Source organism: Labrus mixtus, chromosome 4, assembly GCF_963584025.1.
Source record: "Labrus mixtus chromosome 4, fLabMix1.1, whole genome shotgun sequence".
Lineage (NCBI taxonomy): Eukaryota > Metazoa > Chordata > Actinopteri > Labriformes > Labridae > Labrus > Labrus mixtus.
In genome coordinates this window covers 29,987,467-30,013,080 of record NC_083615.1, presented here as the reverse complement: position 1 = coordinate 30,013,080, position 25,614 = coordinate 29,987,467, and the positions used below count along the sequence as shown (strand labels likewise).

General features: G+C 39.5%; 1 protein-coding gene across 1 annotated transcript in view; it reads left to right on the top strand.

Annotated features, from left to right (window-relative positions):
• ppfibp2b (PPFIA binding protein 2b) overlaps positions 1 to 25,614 on the top strand; it is an 88,103-nt gene that overhangs the window by 23,676 nt on the left and 38,813 nt on the right. Inside the window, exon 3 of the mRNA XM_061036833.1 lies at positions 5,258 to 5,466. Coding sequence (XP_060892816.1) covers positions 5,258 to 5,466 — 209 coding nt within the window. The remainder of the gene's footprint in view (positions 1 to 5,257; positions 5,467 to 25,614) is intronic.

Genomic DNA, 25,614 nt, shown 5'->3' with positions numbered 1-25,614 from the left:
GGCTTAGCTGGTTCAAGTTCAAGCTTTTCTTTACAACTCATTGATCCTCAAAGCAAGTTTGATCCCAATGGGGTTACACAGGGTTACAAAGTTAGGATCGGTTCTTCAGGTTATTAAGAGTGAAAGAGTGAAATTAACATTTTACTTTAATCCAATAAAGTTGCTTCCCCTCAGTTCTCATCCCCCAACCCCCCTTTACACACACACACACACACACACACACACACATAAACTAAAACTACATGTAAAACCTGTTTTTTGCGGTCAAAATGCACATAGTTCCTCCAAAGGTCCATAGTTCCCGGGGTAAGTTCCTGCATTGAAAAGGGGCTTTAGAAATGTTGTGGGGCTTAAACTTCACCAAATTAACATGGTGTGGTGACTGGTACTCCATGAAACAGAAATGACTCAGGGATTTCTAATAAATTGTAAATGTTGTGAGCTCGTCTTCCATTGATCATTGATTCCATTACTCTACTGCTACATGAGCATTTCAGCTGTTGCTAATATCGTTGAGAATTAAACCCCTGCATTTAAAGCCACCAATCCCCCAAGATCCACCATCAGAGTCAGGGGCCACGTCAGATCCTGTCCAAGCTGCCTTCAACTATTCTGTTACCAGGGATGGTCTCCATGCCACTCCAGACCTCCCTCATGTAGTTCTGATGGAGTTTTTGCTTCAGCGTCCTTTTAATTGTCTTTAGCCTCCCTGATTTTCATTTTCAGGTACCCCTGTTTTTTCATCCCCTCCTCCTGATTACATCTCTTAAAAGCCCTCGTCTTGAATCCCCATATAGGCCCCTCAGGTCTTCTGTTCCCCATACTTGTTTTAAAACAAGCTGTTGCTCCCAGTATTTGGAATGCCCGCCCACTGTCTCTGTGGTGCTTAGACTCCTGCAACACTTTTATGAAGCAGCGGAAAACGTTTTTCTTCAGACAAGCATTTGATTAAACTAATTGAACTTTTCAAATTACTGCATCAATTCTCTTATTTATTCTGCTTTTATTTCCCAGTGGCATTTTCTTTGTATGCATCACTGTAGTTATTTGTTTTATTATTTTATCTGTTCTTCCCTGCACTTTTATTGTTCTCTGCTATTTTATCTTCTTTTATTGTTCACTTGTTTTAAAGCACTTTGTGATGTTTATCTGTGAAAGGTGCTATACAAATAAACTTTCCTTACTTAGTTACTAGTCTTCATGGTGGCCTTGATGTCTTCTGTTACCTTAAAGCTTGTTATTTGAATAACAATGGACAACCTTTGCTGAGACATTTAAGACATAATTTGACGTAGTCGATGATTTTGTTATGGACAAAGTTATTAGTTTGGTGGTGTGAACAGTCAACAGGCCCACTGTATTTATTTTGATATGACTGCCTTCTAAATGCTTGTAATGATGAGTAATGAGTCTTAAAGCTTTGAAACGAAGAAAGACAGCAGTTTTAAAAAACAGCTGTTAATTAAACGGTCAACATGTTTATTCTACTGGTGAAATTTCTTCATGATAATTTTATTTTAAATTTCCATTATGTTTAAAGGCTTAATATGTGATTTTTCACACGTAAATGTAATATAAATCAAGTATATCCTCTGAAAATAACTCTGTGAGTCATGACTGTCTACAATGGGTGTAACACCCGAGTCCCACTGTCTGTGATGTTTTCAGAGTTTTCAAAGTCCTATCTTCACTTTGTTTACATCGCCGGGACGGCCGGCTGACTCCTCCCCTCGTGTATAAAAGTTGTTTAATTGAGGGACTAGAGAAAAGAAGAATAACATACTGTACTCACTGCTTAACTGTGTTTCTAGATCACGCTCATTTCAGGTAAATTTACATAAAGTGTGAAGATACAAGCATCATAAAGATCGCTAGCATTAGCATGCTAACACAACAATGCAGCGCGTTGTTTTGGTTTCATGCTGGTGCTCAAGGGCGACATCTGCTGGATCAAAAAATAACATATAAAGCCTTTAATACTACATGCACCTGTTAGTGGTGCATAATTTTTGTGCAAAAGGGGTTTGCTGCAGCCAGTTCATCCATTGTCAGCTAAATTCAACAGTGATCTGGGTAAAGGTTTAATAAGAGTGTATGAAAATCACATTTTAGTCATTTTAGTGGCATTTTAAGAATCTCTCTGACTCTTTAATTGAACAATGTTAGAGAAATCATGTATTGGGTTAAGTCCTCTGCTCAAACGTACAACATGCTGTGTCATCTTTCTGATTGTCTGAACATACAGTACAACCTCATCCTTTACTACACTGTTAAATATAAGAGGGTCTAAACCTTGCATTTTGGAATCTGAAGCTCATCAAGTCCCTGCTGTTTGCCTAAAACGTGCTGATCACATTCAGTGCTCTCAGTTGCTGTTCCGGCTCTCAGTGACCACAAATAGAAATGCATTAAAAATCCCATTAGCGATAACATCAGCCAATCACTGGCAAGGAAATTAGAGACACTTATCAACAGAATTCAGATATGTTGGTCATATTGCATTCCATGATCAACATGTTTTTTTTAACTTCCTTTTGGTTTACATGTGAGCCCTCCACCGCTTCATGACTTTTTGATTGTGTTATTTTTTAGATGTGACTTTAATAGCGCTGCAAATTATTTTGTTTCAGGGAGAGGAGTAACTATCAGACTTTCTGTATATTCCAGCACTGAACCCTTCTCTTATTACAAGGTTTTCCCTTTTCGTTTTACCTGGGGATCCTGGTAAAATAACTTTAATGAAGAAAAGGACACATCATGAGTGAGGAAAAAGTATCTAAAACAGACGGTAAAATGTAAAGACTGAACAGACCTTTGCAGGTTAAAAAAGTGAAGAATGATACAGACATTACTGGATTGTACCAACAATGCAAAATATACCTTCTTTGATGAAATATAAAGAAACATGTTGTATTTATTCATTGGTGTTTTGATATTTTAGATTTTTCACTCGTGTCCTTCTGTTGAAGTTTCCAGGAACAAGTCATGAAAAACAAAATTGCTCTTATCAGACCAGCACCATCCATGTGAGTGTTTTGAGTATGTGTGAATAGGGGACAGAAAAAGAGCGTAGGTGTATGGAAAGTTCTTGATGCTTAAAAAATAAACAAATGTCCAAAATTAAATTACTGTCTGATGTTCCAGTTTATTGTCACTTATGAAGCAGACAAACCGTGATGACGACATGATGAGGTATTATTGCATTGATTATACTGTTTGTTGTCGTTCTTTTGTATGTTAAATATGTTGTGTTATGGTAAGAACAGTATGTTCCCACTACATATGCCCCCGTTTCCTGTTCACCTGTGACATATAAACAGTCAACCAACCACCTGACCAATTAATAACAATAATAATAATGATAACTTTATTTATATAGCACCTGTTAAAATCACAGGTTTACAAAGTGCTTTGACAAACAGCAAAAACAAGAACACAGCAAACTAAACCAAACACAGAAGAACATAAACAACAGCAAGAACATAAGAAATGCAAAATACTAAAAATTATTAAATACAATTCAACAGAAAAGAACCCATAGTGCATGATACCCAACAGACATATATAACCCGACCGTCACAAGAACCATGATAAGAACCCAGGCAACACAAGAACCATCATAAGAACCCAGGCAACACAAGAACCATCATAAGAACCCAGGGAACACAAGAACCCAACAACACGAGCTGACACCAAGAGGACCAAAGATTTAAAAAGAAGTAAGAAACTAAAAGAGATAAAAGCAAATAAAAAGATAACAGCAATAAGAAGGTAAGAGCAGTAAAAGAAATAGAAACAAGTGGTTAAATGATTTAAAAAAACTATAATATTAATAAAAATAAAAAGTATATATACATATAAAACATAAATAGACTAAGTAAGATAAAAAATTACACAAGTTAAAACATAAGAGGAGTTAAGGGAAAAGAAACAGTGATACGAGATAAGAGCATAAATAAAGAGCATAAATAAAAGGACAGTAAGATGTAAAAGAAGATAGAAATAGTAAAACCAGTAAGAAAAGACATTAAGAAGACGACTTCACATAAAAGCAAGTCTGTATACCATCCAGTAAACAGTCAGTCCTTTTTCTTCTCGGCTCCCATTTGAACAAATAGTAAATCATTTCAATATTTCCTTTAATATGTAACAGTTGTCTAAAACTCAAACTCAAACTCAAAAAAATAACAACCCTGTCTGGAGGTGATGATGTAGTTTTGTGTTCTGTCTGAGTTGACAGTGTGTAAAAAATGTCTCAGTGTTCTCTGGATTAAATTCAGTGAAGTGTACATGGGTGGATGGATGGAGAGATGATGCGAGAGTGGGTTCTTGTTCTAGTTGTTTTTTTTGTTCCTCTTGAACAAGCTTGAAGTTATTTGTGGGTTTAACAGGAAGCAGTGAGTTAAGTGCACAATGTACCAAATGTCACTGTTCACACTCATTCCTATGACACTGTGCTTTCATCAGATGCAAACTATCTCTCTATCCTGTAGCCTTCATATCAACTCATACAAGGGTAAATATCAGTATTGCTTATATTTCAGTGTCTATTAAGAAAAAATGAAAGTGGCATCGCTGAAGTGAAGTCATTTAATATATCAAAACAAATGGACCAGCTTTATGAAACTACTTTTTGTAAACTCCAAGGAAATGTCAATAACCAAAGTTTACACAGAGACTCTCGATGCCACTGTGTTAGCACCAACATATATATTGGCAATAGCAGATGGTATTTAACTCTTTTGTGGTCCCTGAGTTAGGTGTAGGTAGTCATTGCTTTCTTCACTATACACGTACAGTAATCGGTGAATGGCTTTTTGCACTTCGTGCGCCATATTCTGGTGTTTCCCAATTCCACACTACCAGTAGCTGGTGAGCGACGTTGAGACCTCTGATTTAGGCGTTGCAGAAATAAAACTACAGTTAAAAATTATTGTGTTGTAACTTTAAGCACTTCACTTACTCTCATGCTCTGTTCTACAGAGGTATTCAAGGATCTTCTTTTCATTATATGTTTTTCATTAATTAGGACTCAATGTACTATATGTACTATTGTAAGCAGATGTTTCAATGTGACCTACTGTGTGTGTATGTACGAGTGTGTATGTGTGTGTGTGCTCTTAAAGGGGTTGCCAGGGAAACGTTCCAGGTGACACATGGACAATTTGGAAAGAGGGGAATATATGGCTGTGATTACATTTTCTTTCCTAGTATTCTAAGCGCTGTGTTCTCCTGTGCTGTTCCACATACTCTGCAGGTTCAAAAGCAGCAGCGTCGGAGTTCTCTAACAACGTGTATGACCTGGGTTCTCCCGTCAGTGCTGGTCCACTGCAGGTCGTTCAGTTAGCTGAGGACCTCAAACTCGCCCTGGAGCTCCAGCCCAGCCAGCAGGGGAAAGACAGCCTCAGAGCACAGCTTCCTACAGAGACGGCACAGGCTCTCATAGAGTGGCTTCAGACGGGAACTGTGAGTACACTGAGCGCTGCTCTTCACATTAACTCTCATCTCAACATGACATGTTGCCTTATGTGTTGTCTTAAGATCATGTTGGCTTTCTGTTCAACTTCCAACTCCACCCACGTCCATCCGACATGTCACACTTAATATGTCTCATGTAGAGTTTCAAGTCTGTTATTAACATTCAGCCAGAATAAGACTCCAGTTTGTGTCATTATTTCAGCATAGTGTCATATCTGTGACCATCCTGGGTTTTCATTTGTTTGAAAAAATGACATGAAAAATAGTCCAGATGGTAGACTCCTCCTGAATCATTTTGTCATGCTTGGCTTTTCAAGCATACATAGGTTCCCATGAAGCATTGTTTTTTTGAATTGGAGTTATCTCCAGTTGTCACAGATTGTATTATCACTCTCACTGATCCACTGTTCTTTTGAAAAAGTAAACTTAAAAAAATAACATATAATATATATACATATATATACATATAACTTTAGTTTTCAGGCACTGGTTTGTTAAGTCATTGTGATTAAAGTTTGATTTCAATTTGTTGCATGTGCACAAGTCTGAACAAATTTCTAACTTAATTAATTAACTTAACATGAATTTGTGGCCATGGCACATGAGGTACAGCTGCTCATTTTGTCTGTAAAACATTTTTTTTTTATATTAGCAGAGGTACTCCTCGTGGACGTGGCAGAATAACCAAGTTGTTTAAAGTACTTTGGGATTACTTGAAATCATAATTAATTAACAAACAATGTTATTACAAGCAAAAAGAGTTGTCTATGTTGAATTTAAAATTGGATTAAGGCACTGGGCCAAATTCACCAATATTGTTTTGATATGATGATTTGATTTTTCTTAAACATGTTCTTAAGAAAGTTCCTAAGAGAAGTGCTGGTATCCAGGGTTAGTGTGCCATGTACCGAGGCTATAGTCCAAGCTGTGGCTCCTTTTCCAGCAAGTCATTCCTCTCTTTCTCTGTCCCCAGTGTCAGACTCTCTCCACTGTCCTATCTCTACAACAAATTAAAAGTCAGATTTATGACGTGTTCTTAAATTGCTTAATTCTTTAAACCTGTGTTCTTAGATTGATGAATACCATGTCACGTCATACACAATTAAGTCCATGCCAACAAAGCCCAAGCCTCCCCAGCCCTTCCAGATAGGGGGCGTGGTCAGACACAGCTCATTTACATATTTAAAGCTACAGACACAGAAACAGCCTGTTCTGAGCAGGGCTGAAATAGAGGGGTTTATAGGCATGATCAAATACAGGATCAGAGTGGATTTAGAATAAGAAACTTCACACACATGTTTTGAGGAGCTCTGAGACTTATTTACACTGGTTGAAGAGGAGGAGAATATGTGACCTTTAAAGGCTTTATATGCGATTTTTTGATCCAGCAGATGTCGCCCTTGAGCACCAGCATGAAACCAAAACAACTCACGCTGCATTGTTGTGTTAGCATGCTAATGCTAGCGACCTTTATTATGCTCGTATCTTCACACTGCATGTAAATTTACCTGAAATGAGCGTGATCTAGAAACACAGTTAAGCAGTGAGTACAGTATGTTATTCTTAATAATAAATTAAATAATAATAAATTAGATTTATATAGCGCTTTTCTAAATACTCAAAGACGCTTTGACAGGAAACAACAACAAAAAAAAACAAAGCAAAAACTAAGAGAACAATACAAAATAGAAATAGTGTCAAGGGAAGAGGATGAGAGTCAGTGGTTGTAGGCGGTGATGAAAAGATGAGTTTTTAGGGATTTCTTGTAGGAAGTGAGTGTGGGGGAGTCTCTGATGTTTTTAGGGAGAGAGTTCCAGAGGGTGAGAGCTGCAATGGAGAAGGCCCTGTCCCCCCAGGACCGAAGGTTGGTCCTGCAGGGGGGGGGGGGACAGGAGGTTTGCATCCACAGACCTGAGAGTGCGGGTGGGAGTGTGTCGGTGGAGGAGCTCAGACAGGTAGAGGGGAGCCAGGTTGTGGAGGGCTTTGTAGGTGAGGATGAGGAGTTTGAAGTGGATACGCTGGGGGATGGGGAGCCAGTGGAGGTCATGAAGGACAGGGGTGATGTGATCTCAGGTGCGGGAGTGTGTGAGGAGACGAGCAGCGGAGTTTTGAATGTATTGAAGTTTCTTGAGTGATTTGGATGGTGAACCATAGAGGAGACTGTTGCAATAGTCTAATCTGGAGGTGATGAATGCGTGGGTGAGGGTCTCAGCAGCTGAGAATGAGAGTGATGGGCGGAGACGCGACGAGGTGGAAAAAGGTTGTTTTGGTGATTTGTTTAATGTGTTTGTCGTAGGAGAGGGTTTGGTCCAAGATGACACCAAGGTTACGGATGTGGGGGGAAGGGAGCACTGTGGAGCCATCGATGGTTAGGGAGAAGTTGTTGGTGGATTTGATGAGGGATTTGGGGCCGATGATAATGACTTCTGATTTGTCGCAGTTGAGTTTGAGAAAGTTGGTTTGAAGCCAGGATTTTATTTCTGTGATGCAGTCAGTGAGGATTGAGTGAGTGGCAGGAGTGATGACTTTGGTGGCGATGTGGAGCTGGATGTCGTCGGCAAAGCAGTGAAACTGGAGTCCATGGCGGCGGATGATGTGACCAAGGGGGAGCATGTACATGATGAAGAGGAGGGGACCTAGTACAGAACCTTGGGGAACACCTTGGGAGAGAGGAGCAGTGGGGGATTTGCAGTGGTTGATGCTGATGAACTGGTATCTGTCAGAGAGGTATGATTTGAGCCAGGAGAGTGCAGTGCCGGTGATGTTGAAGGTGGTTTCAAGGTGGGAGAGAAGGATGGAATGGTTGATGGTGTCAAAAGCTGCGCTTAGGTCCAGTAGGATGAGGATGTTGAGGTTTCCGGCATCAGAGGAGAGGAGAAGGCCATTGGTGATCTTGAGGAGAGCTGTTTCGGTGCTGTGGTGGGAACGGAAACCAGATTTGAATGATTCATAGAGGTCATTGGCAGAGAGGTGGATTTTGAGTTGATAAGCAACAGCACGTTCCAGAAGTTTTGAGAGGAAGGGGAGGTTGGAGATGGGTCTGTAGTTGTTTGGGATGTCGGGATTGAGTCCAGGTTTTTTTTAAATGGGGGTGACAGCAGCAAGTTTGAGGGATAGTGGAACAGCCCCAGTGGAGAGGGAGGAGTTAACTGTTGAGATGATGAGTGGGGATAGGGTGGGAAGGCAGGCAAGACTGGTGGGGATGGGGTCCAGAAGGCAGGTGGAGGTTTTCATTCCCGTGATGAGGTCGGAGAGCTCTGCAGGGGAGACAGGGGAGAACTGGGACAGTTGCTGAGAGGTTAAGGTGGGGGAAGGGAAAGAAGGCGGGACAGGTAAAAGAGGTGCCAGGTTGTTGTAGATGGTGTCTATTTTTGTTTGGAAGAATGACAGGAAGGAGGTGCTTCGTCTGCTGTGAAGGATTGGGAACCGTTGTCCAAAGGGTTGAGGAGTTTGTTGATGGTGGAGAATAGTGATTTGGGGCTCCTGGAGCCAGATTGTATGAGATGGGAGAAGTAGGTGGATCGGGCATGGGAGAGGGCATCTTTGTATTGTTGGAGGTGATCTTTGTAGGCTTGGGCGTGTACAGTGAGTCCGATTTTGTTGCGGAGTCTTTCCAGTTGACGGGCATGGGTTTTCATGTGACGGAGGTCTGGAGTGAACTAGGGAGCAGAGTGGGTGAAGGAGATTGTTTTGGTTTTAATTGGTGCGAGTTGGTCGAGGCAGGAGGAGAGAGTGTGGTTGTAGTAGTCGGTGAGGTCAGAGGGAGCAGTGAGGTCAAGCATCACGGGGAGGGAAGGCAGACATTTTGTCCATGAGGGCAGATGATAGAGCGGAAGGAGAGACAGTGTTGAGTTTGCGGAAGTGGATTGAGCGTTTTTGTTTTGGCAGGGGGGTGGGAATGTCAATGTTTATGGTAATAGCTAGGTGGTCGGAGATGGTAAGATCCATGCCTGAGAGGTGATTTATGGAGAGACCAGTGGAACAGACTAGATCCAGGATGTGACCGCAGTTGTGGGTGGGGAAGTTGACATGTTGAGTTAAGTTGAAGCAGTTCAGTATTTCGATGAATTCAGTGGTTATTGTTGAGTTTGTGGAGTCCAAGTGTATGTTAAAATCACCAAGGAGGAGGATGGAGGGAGAGAGACCACAAAGCTAGGTCAGGAAATGAGAGAAGTCAGAGAGGAATGATGGGTTAGGCTTGGGAGGGCGGTAGACAACAGCCATGACCAGCTGTGTGGTGCCAGAGTGTTTAAAAGCAAGTGAATCAAATGAGGGAGCAGGAGGAAGGGAGATGAGGCTAGTTTTTATGTCCTGTCTGTGTATGACTGCAATGCCGCCACCTCGGCCCGCAGTGCGTGGTCTGTCTATGTATGTGTATCCATTAGGTGTGGTCAGGTTGAGTGAGAGATAATCCAGGGGCTGTTGCCAAGTTTCAGTGAGACAGAGGAAGTCCAGTTTATTGTCCAGTATGAATTCATTGAGAATGTCACTTTTGTTGTTAAGAGACCAGGTGTTAAACAGAGTGAATTTCATCTGGTTTTGCATGGTGTTAATGTCCAGGGTAGCTTGAGGCAGGACTCGTAGATAGGGAGAGCGTGTCTGCTCGTTGTTGTGATGATGACGTAGTGGGGGTGTGTCAGTCCGCTCAGCTGACCAGAGTGATGGGATGGAGTGGCCATGCTGGCTAGACCAGTAAACAAACTTGTGCCGGGAGCTTCTGTGGATGTATCTGGGTCGTCGTAGTAGTCCAAAGGTTTTGATGGTGGAGATGCATGCAGGAGTGGAGTTATTGTTGAGTTTGAGCAGTTGTGAGACGGAGTACTTCACTGCCATGCAAGCCGGGGATGTTTGTTCGCTAATCCTGGAGTTGGTAGCCGGTAGCCGCAGGCTTGTCAACCAGAGTAACAGGCATGTCACGGTGGTCCACAGCATAGCAGTCAGTGGGGTTGAAGTGGTGCCGAGTGAAGGATGTCCAGACGAACTGTAGAGGATGACTGGGTGGAGGCGGAAAGTAGAAGATGGGAGGCAGCCGAGTCGGTTGCTAACGATAGCTGCATTAGCCTCAGTGACCGGAGCGAAGGCTTCTTTTCTCTAGTCCCTCAATTAAACAACTTTTATACGTGAGGGGAGGAGTCAGCTGTCGTCCAGGCGATGTAAACAAACTGAAGATAGGACTCTGAAAACTCTGAAAACATCACAGACAGTGGGACTCGGGTGTTACACCCATTGTAGACAGTCATGACTCACAGAGTTATTTTCAGAGGATATACTTGATTTATATTACATTTAAGTGTGAAAAATCACATTTTAAGCCTTGAAATGAGTGCATGCACAAAGGGTTTGCTGTAACATGTTCACATATTGAAATGTCATTTGCCAGAGATGTGTAGATCTGATCAATTTTAATTTGTGTTAAAACTTTCACTATCCTTAGAAATCACACAGCTGGGTACGATATTGCACCGTGTTCTCAGTAAACATGTCTCTGTGAATAACAGGAGTGTTCACCAGCACTCTGAACAGAATGTAACTCTTGGTGTTGCACGAGTGAGTTCAGTGTATTAATTGTGATGTTCTGGAAGTTGATGGAGAAAATGAGGCAAACATGCAACATACTGACCAAAAGAACCAGCTGTTTGATGTTGAAAGGCTTCTTTCAGATGGGATTTCTTTCAGTTTATGGTGTAATGTGTTTTTCTTTTAACTCACATTTCAAGGTTTAGAGTGATTCCTAACAAATTAGACAAGGCGGAGTGGGTCCATCTGTTCATTCAGTAATGGTAAGACAAGGCTAGTTACTGAGGAGTGATGGTCAAGCATCAAAAACAAAAATATGTTATTTTTATATACTATTGAAATATCTTATTCATTTGTTTCTCTTCAATTTTCATGCCAATCGTCGTCTCCAGATTACAGATTGCACACCGGGCTTTTGTGACTTGAGATATTTAATCATAAAGCACAAAGTTGGTCAAAGACATACTACTCTTGTTTTTACAAGTCTTCATTTACTGATTTTAATCTGGAGATAAAGACAAGGCTCACAGAGTAGCAGTGACAAACAAGCTTGTAAGAGGAATATGAAACACTAAGTGATTTTTGCATTGAAGAAAGAGATCTAAAGCACTTCTCTGTTATCACAATCTATCGTCAGTGTTTTCTTCAGAAACAGGATCAGCGGGGTCAGCAGGGGGGGTCAGAGGGAGAGGAGAGGAATTTAGCTGCTGTGCTACAGAAATGTTATTCTGTGCTGCGCTGGCATTGCATATCACTGTGAAGATGACCTCAGGAAGCAGGTTGTCTCTCAACAGCTTCTTTATTTATTTATTTATTGTGCTGTGTAAAAAAATAATATAAAAAAAGACAAAACAAAAAATAAATAAATAATGACAAACAAAATAAGTTAAACGATAAACATGTCCGTCATGGCGGCCCCCAAAGACAAGGGACAAGACGCGTCCCGTTGCAACAATAAAATCAAAGATTTCTCTGGTATTGAGAAGTGTTTAAAATATTTCAGGTAATGTAAGTACTCAACAACAAATATATAACAGGTTTAGTCCATATTTAATTCATTCAGATATTTAAATAACATCACCATTGCATGTTATTCACATAGAATAGGAAAAATAACTTAGCTTGCTTTCTGTAGTTTTCTCAATCTGCTTCTCTCCAATGAGCCTCATTAGAGGCCTGTTTACTTCGTATTAGGAGACATTCTGTGCGATCAGTGTTTTTTTGTGCTTGCATTTAGACAATGATGCTCATGGGGAGCAGCAGGTCTGCATGGGTAATAGCTCTTCTAGGCGTTGTATTAGTTGCCCTGTTGGTAATCCAGCTTGATTGTAGCTACAGGGGCTTCATGCAAAGGATCTTAATGTGCCACTTGTGCAGAGCTGCAAACATGCCTGTTGTTATTATTATACTGAAATGGTATATCGTTAATTTGATCATGAACTAAAAACAAAGTTCTTTACACACAAAACTTTGAAGAAATTGGATCAGTCGACACATCGTGTATTCATTGCCATCCTTGTTGTATGACATGAAGCCTGTTGCATGCAGTGTTCCTCTTAGCAGGGTAAGGAGGGAAGAAAACAACAGAAGGGGTTTGGGACAGGTTCCAAAGGTTTCCTCCAGAGACACCATTACAACTGGACTATAATCAACTTCCTGTGCTGAACTCGTTCCCTCACACCCTCTGTCTGTCCTGCATATCCGATCAGACTCTCTTACTTTTCTGTTTACTATTTTACCTCTTTCTTTCTCATATCTTTCACTTCATACGGCTTGTCTGCATGTTTGGACATCCTCTTGACTTGAGTCTGTTTTTAAATGGGGTACTTAGTGCAGCAGTGGACACACAAGGCTCTGGCAGGAGGAATGCATAGCTCAGGACTGTTAAGGTAAGATTGAAAAGAACAATCAAAGTGAAAGACATTACTTAGTCAGAAGGTTTATTTATTGTTTGCAAACCCATTGTTGAGATGTTTGTTTTCTACTCATCCACTTGTGGTTGCTGTATCTGAGTGTTGTCCTGCAGAGGCTGCTGTTTTCTGCTCAGGCGGTGTTTTACTCATGTACTCTGACCGTTAAAGCTGAAAAGGGAAAGTGAATGTTGGATCCATTTCAGCAGCTTTTAGAGCTCCTTCATTGTTTCAACAGCAGATGTCTCACATGTTGCACACTTTTAGTTGCCAAGAGAGAAACCCTCCCCTCCCCCCATCTCTACGTTTATCTGGATTTTCTCTCTCTTACCCCTCTGTTATTTACTCCTCACTTCCTCCACCATCATGTCCAGGTTTGTCTCCCCAAGTTCAGTTCTTTTGTGCTGCAGTCATAAAGATGCAGTATGTTGAATTTATTAATGGAACAGATGAAGGAAATGTAGAAGTAAGAAAAGAAGGGATACACTCTTCAAACTTTATTTTAATTTTAAACCTGCTGAATATTTTAAAGTGAGGCCATTCAGTGCTCATGTTTTTTCTCCTTAAAGCAACATTTCAAATGTAGTGGAATTTTCAAATACATAACCAAAACCTCTGAACTTTTTCTTTGATGATAAAGGTGGGGCGGTCAGCGTTGACGCGTTAATCATGATGCAGTTAATTTCAGAAATTAACAAATTATTTTCTCTCTTTTTATAAATATTTTTGGGCTTTTTATGCTTTTATTTTTAAGATAGGGCATTGGATAGAGTCGGAGATCAGAGAGAGAGTGTGGGGAAAAACGTGCTGGAAAGGAACCACAGGTCGGATTTGAACCCGCCCGCTTCAAGGACTACAGCCTCTGTAACTGGGGCACGCTGCAGTTAAGCCATAGCAGAGTCCTCCTGCTGCAGTGATAGAAACATTAATGACATCACTTTTTAAAGGCTCCTTCCACTTTAATAAATTCCCAGAGGCCCCAGTTCTAAATTCTAAGTTCTAAAGTAATATGCAGCTTTACAGGAGTACTCGGACGTCCACATCACCAGAGCGCCATTTATGAAGTGTGCCAATTGCCACAGACCTGTGCATAAAACTAAATTGAAGAAGTTAATTACAGCGCTTTCTAAATGGGCGGCAACAGACTGCAGCATTGTGGAAGACTCAGGTCTAAGGAGCGTCTTCAGGTTGGCTCGTTATGAACAGTTATACGCCTTACCATTGGGGGGATAATTGGACGTCAGTGAGTCATTTTGTACATGCACTACACTTGTGTGTCTAACAGTGTTATCCTTTCAGAATATATAAATAAGCACTGTGTTTCATGGAATGAGCACTTTGAAACTCTCTCTTTTTCATGGTTTTTGACCAAACTGGTGAATCTGGCTTAATCTGCATACTGGTAGTATAATGTTAGGTTAAATGTTGGCTTAGAGTTTTTTCCACCCTGGTGGTACGTCTTACCTAAGTGCTTATCATGTTCTGTACATGTACAAGTCGTGTTTTCTGCAAAACACCTAAAGTGCCTAGTCTGATACTGACCCAGTGACAGCAATTACAGGCATTAACAATGACTAAATTGAACAAATGAATCTAGTCGATGATGGTCTTATTTGCTTTTGTGTGCTATATAGAGGCATCAGTGTCAATTTCAGTCTGTTTCATAACCAGTTAAAAATACCTTGCAGGGGCTTTTAGGTAATGGAAATGGTAAATAATGCATGGTTATGGTGAGGGAAAATAAAAGACATCTTCAGAGCTTAAGTTTACTATTAATGTAAGTGTATGAGGATTGATCAGGGAGTTTGGAAAATCTCAACTGTGTCGTTTCCCAACTGAGACACGGTCCTGTATTTTATCCAGTTTTCAAAGATCTTTTTCTTTCAGTGCCTGTGAAATCTTTTCATGTGGTCCGTGATTTCTGTAGCAGATGTACAAAAGCCTGGCAGACTATCAAGGAAGTTTATATGTAAGGTTGGCTGCTCCCACTTTTCCTCTTCTTGTCCACCTTCTCCTTCTTCCTGCTCCTCCCTGCTGACCTAGAGGAATTAGTCTTCACCCTGTGGGCTTCTCTCCAGGGATACTCCGTTTTGAAAAAGACTCACAGTCACAGACACGCACATGTAAACACAGGAAGCATCATTAGTGTAACACTGGCAGGAAGTTGTTCTCATTACTGCTGAGTCGTGAGTGCATCTTCATATAATTATCTTTTATTTCTAACTGACCATTTTAAGGTTCAGAGTTTTCTCAAAACTAGTAAAAGAGAAGTTTAGAAACAGAAAAGAAGGACGTTTTTATGGAAACAAGCTACACTGAAGGGTCTGCCATGTGAGGCGCTTTTAAATCTTACAAATATTGGCAACATTTTTCATGTAAATATATCTTCTTTTTTTAAACTGTATTTATTGTCTTTTTCAAAAAGACAAAGTTCAATGATACAGCACAACAAAACTCCAACAAACATCAACACACACACACACACATGTACAGCACAAATGTAGTTTAAATATATCTTTAGAGGCCTTGAATGAGCAAAATAAAAGCCTTATAACTGTATGTGTTTCAAACAGCTTATGAGAGAAATATCTGGTTCTAAGCTACAAAATTCATGAATATTTAACACTTACTTTATTTACAGTAACTCAACTTTTTTCAGTCTTCAAAGCTAAAGCTGTGCAGGTATTTCTCATATTCAGATTCAGATTAAAAGAATCAAGGGAAACTGCAATCACTGATCACTTTGAGGCATCTCATTCACATATCCTGTGATTATTTGATCAGTTGTTTATATAAACATAGTTATTCAATGTATGTTAAAAAAATACATTTCAATACAAGATATATATTTCTAGTAGATATTTTATAGATTAGCTGAGATTTCAGTGACTTGCAGACGTTGAATAAAATGTCTTAATTGGTTTAATAAGCATGTTAAAAGGTGACTTACTACCAGGAGTGGAAATAACATTTACTCATAATTACTTTAATTAAGAAGCTTTTTGTGTACTTGCACTTTTTGAGTAGTTTTTCAAACAAGTATTTATTTCTGTTGTGGGGAAAACATACTTCATTTTCATTTTAAATAGCATTATTTACTCATTATAAATAAAGGAACAAAAGTAGATGTAAGCGTTAAGTCAATTGTGTGAAATTTGCCAGTTTGGTTGTAATAATTGGCTCACGCGCACCACATGACGGTCAGTAGCACAGAACCGAAGAAGAAGAAGAAGATGGACGAGTCAGGCCAAAAGTTAACCCAGATAAAAGCCAAAGCAATGTTGAGGAGGAACATGAAGAAAATGAAGTGAATCCCTCGCCACATTTAAGCAGCCTGTTCGCCTTTAAGTGCGTTATTTCTAACGGATGTCTGAAAAGATCATCTTTCTTTACTTCAACTGAAGAGCAATAATCCACACGTTGGCCTTCTTTGGAGTAAAATCATATTGAAGTAGAGATGTTTACCTCATACATGTTTTTCTTCATGCTAAGGATCATAGCGAGAGTAATGATCTCACAATACATCCCAAATAATCTGTTGCATGTGTTCCTCTAGTTAAACAATCTGTTTGGAGATTCTTGTTTTTTACACTACAGAGGACAGATATCATTTTTTGCTTTTCAATCCCACATCCAGGTATAAAAGTACAAACTCAGTGCTTTAAGTAGACATGTACATATATAGGTTCACGTTGACCTTGATCCATGTGCTGCCCTTCATTTACCCTTGATCACATGACGAGTTGATGTATGTTACAGAGAGTCCAACACAAAATGCACACATAGACGCACACTCTTACAGTGCAGGGAAATGTTTTCTTATTTGAAGAGTAGCTCATAGCAAGCAGTTACAATATTCCACATGGAGTTTGTGCTTGTGTGAATGACTGCCATTCAGACATCAGTGTGAGCAAATGTGAAGTCTCATGCGCTATAGTTAATTAAAGTAGAGTACAGGCGAGGAGTAGAGATCTGGACTGGTTTTGTGTTTGTGCTGACATTACAGCCTGTTGCTGCTTTGTGTGTGTGTATGTGTGTGTGTGTGTGTGTGTGTGTGTGTGTGTGTGTGTGTGTGTGTGTGTGTGTGTGTGTGTGTGTGTGTGTGTGTGTGTGTGTGAGAGAGCGAGTAAGAGAGAACACAGGCCAAGACTCAGACATAAACAGATGACAGAGAAAGAAGAGAAACCTCCCACCACCCACCTCTTTTCTGGGCTCGGCCATTTGGCTGTCAGACCGGCCATAGCGAGAAGAGAGAAGAAAAGAGGGGGAGCAACTGAGAAGTAAAGAAGAGAGGGAGTGAGAGAGTTGAGAAAAGAGAGAAGTGATAGGAGTTAAAAGAGGAGAATGAGAGAAAAGAATGTAACAACTCAACTCAGAACACAGAGAGAGAGAGGAGGTACAGAGAAACAAGATAGTGTCTGAGTGGGAAAAAAAAGAGGGTGAAAGTGAGGAAACATAAAGAGGGGAAAGAGTAGGAGAAGAAAAAGTACAAAGTAGCGACAGAAAAGGAAGGAGAGGAGTACTGTAGGAGGAGGGGGGACAATCCAGGGGGAGTTGTCTAACTTAGAAGGCAGGGATCGTAAAACGCCCTCCTCCACAGCTGTTACCATCGCAGTCACACACACACACACACACACACACACACACACACAATCACACTCAGACTTTCATTACAGTGCTCACATGCTACAGCAGTCTGCAAACCAAAGACTCTCACTTTGCCCGGTGTTTGGGTCGTGCTCACACATCCTCACATGCACAGGGTGTGAGTGAGTCAGAAACACAGAGAGAGGCAGGGCAGCAATGGGCTGGGAGCATGGAGACTCCCATTGACTTCTACCGGCACTTTTCTTGGCTTAAAAAGGTGAGCACATGTGACATTTTCACTCCTTTTAAATTATTTTTCATCACTCTCCTTGTATAACATTGATGCGGTTGGATTGGAGTACTGCTCTGATTGAGGAGGGGAACTCCTCTGTCCCTGTGAGATAACTATCTCACCAGCACAGACTCATGTTATTGTCCTCTTCTTATTGTGTTTCTTCCTACCAGCAGACTGTTGAAAGCTGTAGTTTCCTTTAACTCAAGAGCTGGGCTGCATTCTCAACTTTTTGCGGTGTTGTTAGGGCATGTTGTGTGTGTGTGTTCGTGTGTGCGTGTGTGTGGAGGCATGCATCGCAAGGACTGTGTTATCACATAAGAAGTTTTATCCATCGGCTGATTGTTGTTGACAAAGCAGTGTCTGATACTGCTAGATTCAATCAGAGACAGACTCTGTGCTGCTGTTTGGACCTGAATTCTTCAGGATTAAGAGGCTTCTGGCCGTGTTGTTGTGTTGTCTGGAGTCATGTAGGCAGACTGATGTAGATATAAATCAGTGCCTTCCTGTATTTGTCTTTTTGTGAGTTTACTTTATACTTCGCTTAATACTTAACTTGAAGACCTTAGAAGATATATCGATGTAATTTTCATCTAATTATTTAATGGAATTTGCACAGTGACCTTTGAACTGAGCTTGACTGTATATTCAAATTGATGATGAAAAAAAAAAGTACTCTGAGCTCCAAATCTAACGTTAAAAATGCAATGGAGTCACCTTGATGCGTCTTTGTGTTCTTATAGTTTGAACTTTCACTTGTGTTTAGAGAGTTGTTCATGTAGTGTGCAAAACCTTAATGACATAATGCAGGTGTGGGCTTGCACGATATTAGGAACATTACCATGTGCAATAACATTGTATGTACTGTTTATTGATTGAGTCTTATGTGAAGTCATTATTGATCTCAATCTTTTATATCGATCTGGTTACTGTTTTACTCTCAATGTTTGTTTTAAAATGCATCTAAATCTGACCTTTCTCACCGTATCACTGCTTATACTGTAAGGGACAACTAAGAACCATAGAGTTAGATTAGATTAGAAAAAGAGTTGTCCTTGGTTGTCGCTTCTTTTTTGGTTACATTTTGATGTCATGTTGACCCATTGAAAAAGAGATGGTACATCTCAAGGGGTTTATCCTAGTAAATACATTTTTCATAAATAACCAAAAACTTAAAAGTGCACACTAAAGCCATTACTCACAGTTTCTCTGTCTATGCCCTTCTTCATGTTTGTTAAATGTCCATGTGTGAACATCATGGTCCCTCTGAATTAAAAAAGAAACTCAACAAGCATTTTCTTTACATCACTAAACGAGCATCAATTACCCTGAAGGAAGCAGATCGCTAGCTTAAGCTTTATTTGACTGCATCAAAAGGGTGTGAAAGCATGGTCATTATACCAACCCTCCATCAAATGGGTAGAATGTGCACATACACTGAGAAAGCATTGCTTGTTTACATACAATTATTATGCTTTTTTATCGGGATAAATACAGACTCTTATTGCGATAACAATGAAATTGTGATTAATTGTGCAGCCTAATGCAAACTTGTGGCTTTTTCTCTTAGCCATGTCAAGACGCATTTAAGATACTTACCAGCTGTGGCTCAGAAGGGAGAGTCGGTCGTCTCTCATCTGGAAGGTCGGGGGTTCGATTCCCAGCTCCTGCAGCAACATGTCCGATGTCTCCTTCTGATGGTCACTTTACAAAGCAGCCTCTACCATCAGTGTGTGAATGTGTAGGTGTGACGTGCGGTGTAAAAGAGCTTTCAGTTGTCAGAAGACTAGAAAATCGCTATACAAGCTCAAGTCCATTAAATTCATTAACCATTTCCAAAGATTCTTCTCTACTTCAGGTACATGGATGAAGTTGATAAACACGTGTGAGTATAGGAATAGTTGTGCTTGTAACAAAGGGACTAGAGGTCAGATAAAGTCATTCTTGGTGTCCCAGTGACTCAGTAGCAGTTCAGATGATGTTGAAGAGAGAATGTAAAATCTGTTCTGCATTCCTGCTTCAAGCAAGTTTCCTGTCCGGTGTTTTATTGTATCCAGCTCATCTTTAATCAGCAAATTATGTTTTATCATGTGATATCTGAGAGCTGAAAATCCTCTGTCTGGGCCTGCGCTTTCAAAAGCTTCTTCTTGATCCCTGCTACTAAAAGCCTTAGTTTTTCTGGTAGTTAAAGCATACTGTAGGGAAGGGCAATATGGATAAAACATCTTTTTTTTTGGAAAATAAAGACTTTTGACAAACATTTTCTGTGGTATTGGCTTACAAAATTTACAAACACATTTACAAAATTGCTAACAGAATCCTTCATGCATGCATCACATCAAATCCAGAGCCACCAAAACACAACGCAGTGGTTTTCCCCTTTTTTATGTTGTTAAGAAGTTCTAGGTACCATATTGGGTAATTTCTTGCTTTCAATTACCCAAAAATCTAAACAAACTCCTGCACACTGTGTCATTTGCAGTTAAGTCAGAAACATTTTGTTACAAAAAATTTTTGCAATTCAGACATTGCTCACCCTCTTTCTCTTGTATCGGCTTTGGTTTAAAAATATGACTGAAGATCTGAAGGTTTTTTTTAAGCTTTGGTACTTTTTGATACTATGGATCATTAAACCTTAAGATGTAGGATCAAAAAATATATAAGAACACGCCACATTTTATAAGTTCTTGATGAAAAACAATTGATTAGATTTTCACAACTTTGATAATCAGGAATTAAATATTTGTATCCCGGAGGATACAACCTCCAGATTGGGGTAAAAAAGTGGTACAATTCCTCACATTTATACTTTTTACTATTATTATATTATAAATAAGACAAAAGTTTTAAATATTGATTACTCTTAATTTTACTTTAAATGTGTTTTACTGGTTAGTTAACTGATGTTTAATGGATGGACTCTGTCACTGGTCAAAATGTAAGTAAGTATACGGTCACCACACGGGAGGTAATATAAAAACAGAAAGATATTTGGATTTTATTTTCTAATTTTTTTAAATTCAAAGATTAGATTTGTTACTCCTGTTTACAACAATATATTTGAATAACCACAGTTCAGTTTTTTTCAGTTTGTTTTTATTTTATTTTATATGCAAAAATTGATTAAAAGATGCAAATAAATTATTTATAAAATGTTTTCAAAGTTGGTACATGAACTTTTAAAAGAAGAGGGGGAAGTGTTGAAATGATTCCATAAACAGAAAATGTATCCTGAGTGGTGGAGAGAAAACAAACATGAAACTGTATTCTTTCAGCCCACATACAATAGAGAACAGAAATTCATTGATTTTAGTATTTTTTTTAATAATAATGTGGTAACCCTTTGGTTACAAATAACTAAACATATTCAATGTAATGTGAAACAGAGAGCAATTTTAAAATCCAAGTTTTAGAAAACTGTCATAGTCTAACATAACACACTAACAATATACATTACTTTAACTTTTTGTGCAATCCTGTCAGTGGGGTCTGCATTTGTAATTGTCAAAGTCCATGTGAGACCATCATTGCACTGTATGTGCAGGCTGAGAAAAGGATAAAATGAATTAACATTTTCCTATAACATCAAGACAATTAAACGTGTAGTTTAAGTATTTATTCTCAATCGAAAAAAATAATATGGAGGTATTGCACCCCTTAGAAACCCATACCACCAATTTCCACTCGAATGCACTCTCCCAGTTCACAGGACTTGTTCATTATCAAGCTGTGTTCAGTCAGTAATCCCTATGGCAGCGTCTTTAGATTCGATTTAGAGACAGTGGTGAGACTCAAGAGACGAGCTAATGTGTTCCACACGCTCCAGGACCAAATCAAATTGACACACAGCGCTAAATAAGCACCAATGAACGTAACAATATGTTGTTTTCTACCACAGAACATGTTTGAGTGCCTCACTCACAATAGGAAATTCAGGTTGCAGAGAAATCTGCAACAGAGATAGAAGGGGTCTGGCATTAAAAACTTAGCAGTTACTGTATAAGAGTCTGATACAGTATATATGATATCCTAAGTACTGCATATTTACAATAGAGAACGTGTTTGTGAGTCATTAAAAGTAGGCGCTGTCCTGTATGTCGTCATGGATTTATAGACAGTTGGATCATGAACAGTCGTGTATGTCATCAGGATCCCTCCCACTCCACTGGACTGAGCTCCAACACTTAAAAAACTGCCCGGCTTCAGAGACCTAAAAATCCCCCTGTCCAGATGGCTTCTCTTAGGAAAAGTGTTTACAGCTTCAACTTCTGCACTCTCTCATAAGTTATACCTTCTATAGCTGCAGGATGTCGACATTGTTGAAGAAAGAAGTTAATGTTGTTTGACTCTAATTGTATGGTCATCAGTCTTTAAAAAATGTCCACAGCAGTGATAATCCGACCTGTGTTCTATCCGACTACATCTCATGGACTGTATGTAACAATATGTGTATAGTTTACACACTGTCTCCTTCCTCCCTGACCCGGGCAGTCCACCAGACGATGACAGACAGATAGAACCAGCCTGGTCCCTTTTATCAACTCTTTTAAGTACCCTGCTTCTCTACAGTCTGATGGGAATATCTGTGATTACAACATATTTCAAATACTTCTCTTCTTCTCCCACTGGAGTGACAAACTGAAAACCAGTGTAGCCATATTGCCAAAATAAATAATATGAGTTGAAGTTAACTTTCAGACAAACACTGCTCTTTTTGGTACTTTTAGTGACAGCTAGTCCAAACAGGATTAACTCTCTTTTAATCTCACACTTTCCTCCTCTCCTTCCCTCTCAGTTTTACTTCAAGTGTACAGAATGTTAATATGTACAATGTGCCCATATGGTCTTTGTCAGCAGTATACAAACTCTGAACTTAATGACCCCAGCTATAGACAGAACATCAAGGATAACATGCTGACATGAATTTCAGGTCATCTGTCTGTGTTCCTGGATAAACAGTTCTCAGTTAGTGTTACATTGTTCTTATACTTTGGGCTGACAAGCTAAGGTTGAAACTTCTACAAGAACATTGATAATTGCTTTTTGGTTATGTGTAATACTTTTAACCATGGCCACTGCGGTTGGTGTCTGACAGAGTGAGTTACGTCATGCTGCAGAAACAGCCTTTTGTTTTCATTTTCCACTGCAAAGATTCACAGTGAGTGATATATTTACTGTAAAAAGACAGCACGATTAGTTGTTTAAGGCATTGCTTTGTCCACAGGGGGTTGCCAGAATCTAAGCAAACTGAAAGTTCCTCACAGTAGCTTCAACATGGTATTCATAAAGTTGGTTGTCCACTTATTGTAAAATCTGCATTTCTATCCTATACTTCTTCATTTTGCATGTAAAAGTATTTTTGACCAAATTGCTCCCAAAGACAAGTCCTGATGGTGCCTTGTGAGGCATGTCAGAAGTGAATGAATAGTTAGCACAATGTAAGAGCAGTCCATTCTGTATTAACTTTTACTGTTCTATCTAAATAAGATATGAGGAAAGGAAATATTTGTGAAATATCACTTTAGGTGGTCTTAAAGCTTGAACCTTCAACTTGAATCTTGCTCTACAATCTCCGCAGTTTTTTTTCTATGGTAAGCATCAAATAAGACTTTGAGTTAAAAGCTTTGAATACAGATGTGTACATTCTTGGTTTCAAAACTGGGTCATCATCCTGACAACAGGAAGGGCCTCTTATTCACACTTTGCAAATAGCACATGGACAGGTTATCCTTTTCTGCACTCTCAAAACCATAAACGCTGTGGGGTTCAGTGTCTTGCCCAAGGACACTTCAACATGGGACTACAGGAGCTGGGGATCAAACCATGTGTTTATTTCTTCTGGACTCTGTTATTGTAATGCTCTTGATTCTGGCATTAGCAAGCGTAACATCTAAAGTCTGCAAAGAATTCAAAACACTGCTCCCAGGCTTTCAGCGCCTCCCAAGAGACGTGACCACATTACGCTGTCCTTGCTTCCCTTTGCTGGCTACCTGTGAGGTTTGTTTGTTTTTAAAGCTTTAAATGGCCAGGCCTCACCCTATATCTGGGATTTTCAAACTCACTTTGAGCCTGACCGCTGCCTTGATCTTCCAGCACGACCATTCTAATGAAAATGTTCAACTTTTTTGAAGCCGAAAATTTTTCATGAAAATTTTCAACTTTTTTTGAAGCCAAAAAATTTCAACTTTTTTGAAGCAGAATTCTTTTCATGAAAATTTTCAACTTTTTTGAAGCCGAAAATATTCAACTTTAAACTCGACTGGTCTCAACAAGTGACCAAGCCTTGCAGTTTGAGCCCCACAGCTCAGGGACTCCTTGCTTTGAGATGTCAGGCAGGCAGTGTCCTTTTTAAAATGTCTTCTTAAAACTCACTTTTATCTATGTTTGATTGATGTTCGGGTCTTATCTGTTTGGTTTCCTTTATTTATTGGTTTCTTACTTGTTTTAGTATTTGTTTTCACTATTTTGCCTTGTTTAAATTGTAAAGCACTTTGTAACTTGTTCTTGAAAAGAAAGTCTATATACATATGGTTATTATTATTTTAACGATCAGGGTTATTGACTTTACCTGTCAGTGGTCACAATGTGATGGCTGATATGGTGTAACCCCATGACTCACTTCTATCAGTTCTGGTCTGATTTTTCAACAACTCCTGAGGGACGCATCTGCCTTTTAAACTGCTAAATGCTCCACTTTGTTCACAAGCAAATCATTGACACAGCTGGGGGCAGAGCCGTTAGCATATAAAAGGTTATCAGAGCTTCCTTGGAAACGGCTTTTTGAAAACAAGGTGGATTCTCGAGAAAGATTCAACCAGAACAGTGAAGTTGCAGGCTGTAAAACCAATGAGCTGAAACATTTTCAAAGAGCTAATTTGAAGTGCAGAGTTAGAGGATGACTTTAAGGTGGTCTCAACGGGCAACAGCTTTCAACAACTACAGTATATGCACATAGAGTATTTAGATCTGTTGTGCATGAGAACATAGAAACATATGTTCATCTTAAAATATTCTTAAAATGTAAAAAAAAAAGTGTTAAGATCTTCTTGACAAAATGACTGTAATAAATGTGTCAACTGTATTCTGTTCCTTAAGGAAAGAAAACAAATGTCTTGGCCAAATCATCAGTCCAAGGAAGCCAGTCTGTTTGTCTGATGAATATTTAAGTTCTTAAGACTTCTAGTTTTTTCTCATTTTATAATATGATGAACTACGCTTTGACTTAATAAATGTTGCACTGGAGATTTGTTGGTTTCTGATTTATGTGGCGACTGTTGAGCTTTTCGTCTGCTCTGCAGCTGAGAGAAGCAGAAACTATCCTCCTAGAATGTCCAGGCTTCTCGACCAGATAATGTCTTCCTCTCTCTCTCTCTCTCAGTTTCCTTGTTAACAGCAGCAGCAGGCCAAGGAGTCAGCAGTTTTGGACACACACACACTCAAAGACAGGATAATCTGACTCTGAAGAAAGAAATGGAAACTCAATTTACTACATCATCTAAGCTTAACATCATTTAAAGTAGTCTTGCTTGTTTTTTTATTTTTGCATCCTGAGCTGCAGTACACATTTTTCTGCCATATTCTTAAAAGCTGTATGAACCCCCAAACTGGCAAAATTACATCTGACCAAAAGAAATCAGTGCTTTGCCGTGCTGGTGCAATTTTATATAACATGAGGTTGCTATTCCTAGACAGAGCCTGACACAGCTCTTTCTCTTTCACTAGGATGTCTGGCTTTTTAAAAAAAGTTTCCATTTCAGCTTTTTTTAGACATATTTTTTGGCACTGTAGTGGACATAGTTGTTTGGTCCTGTGAAAATCATTTCACAAGCT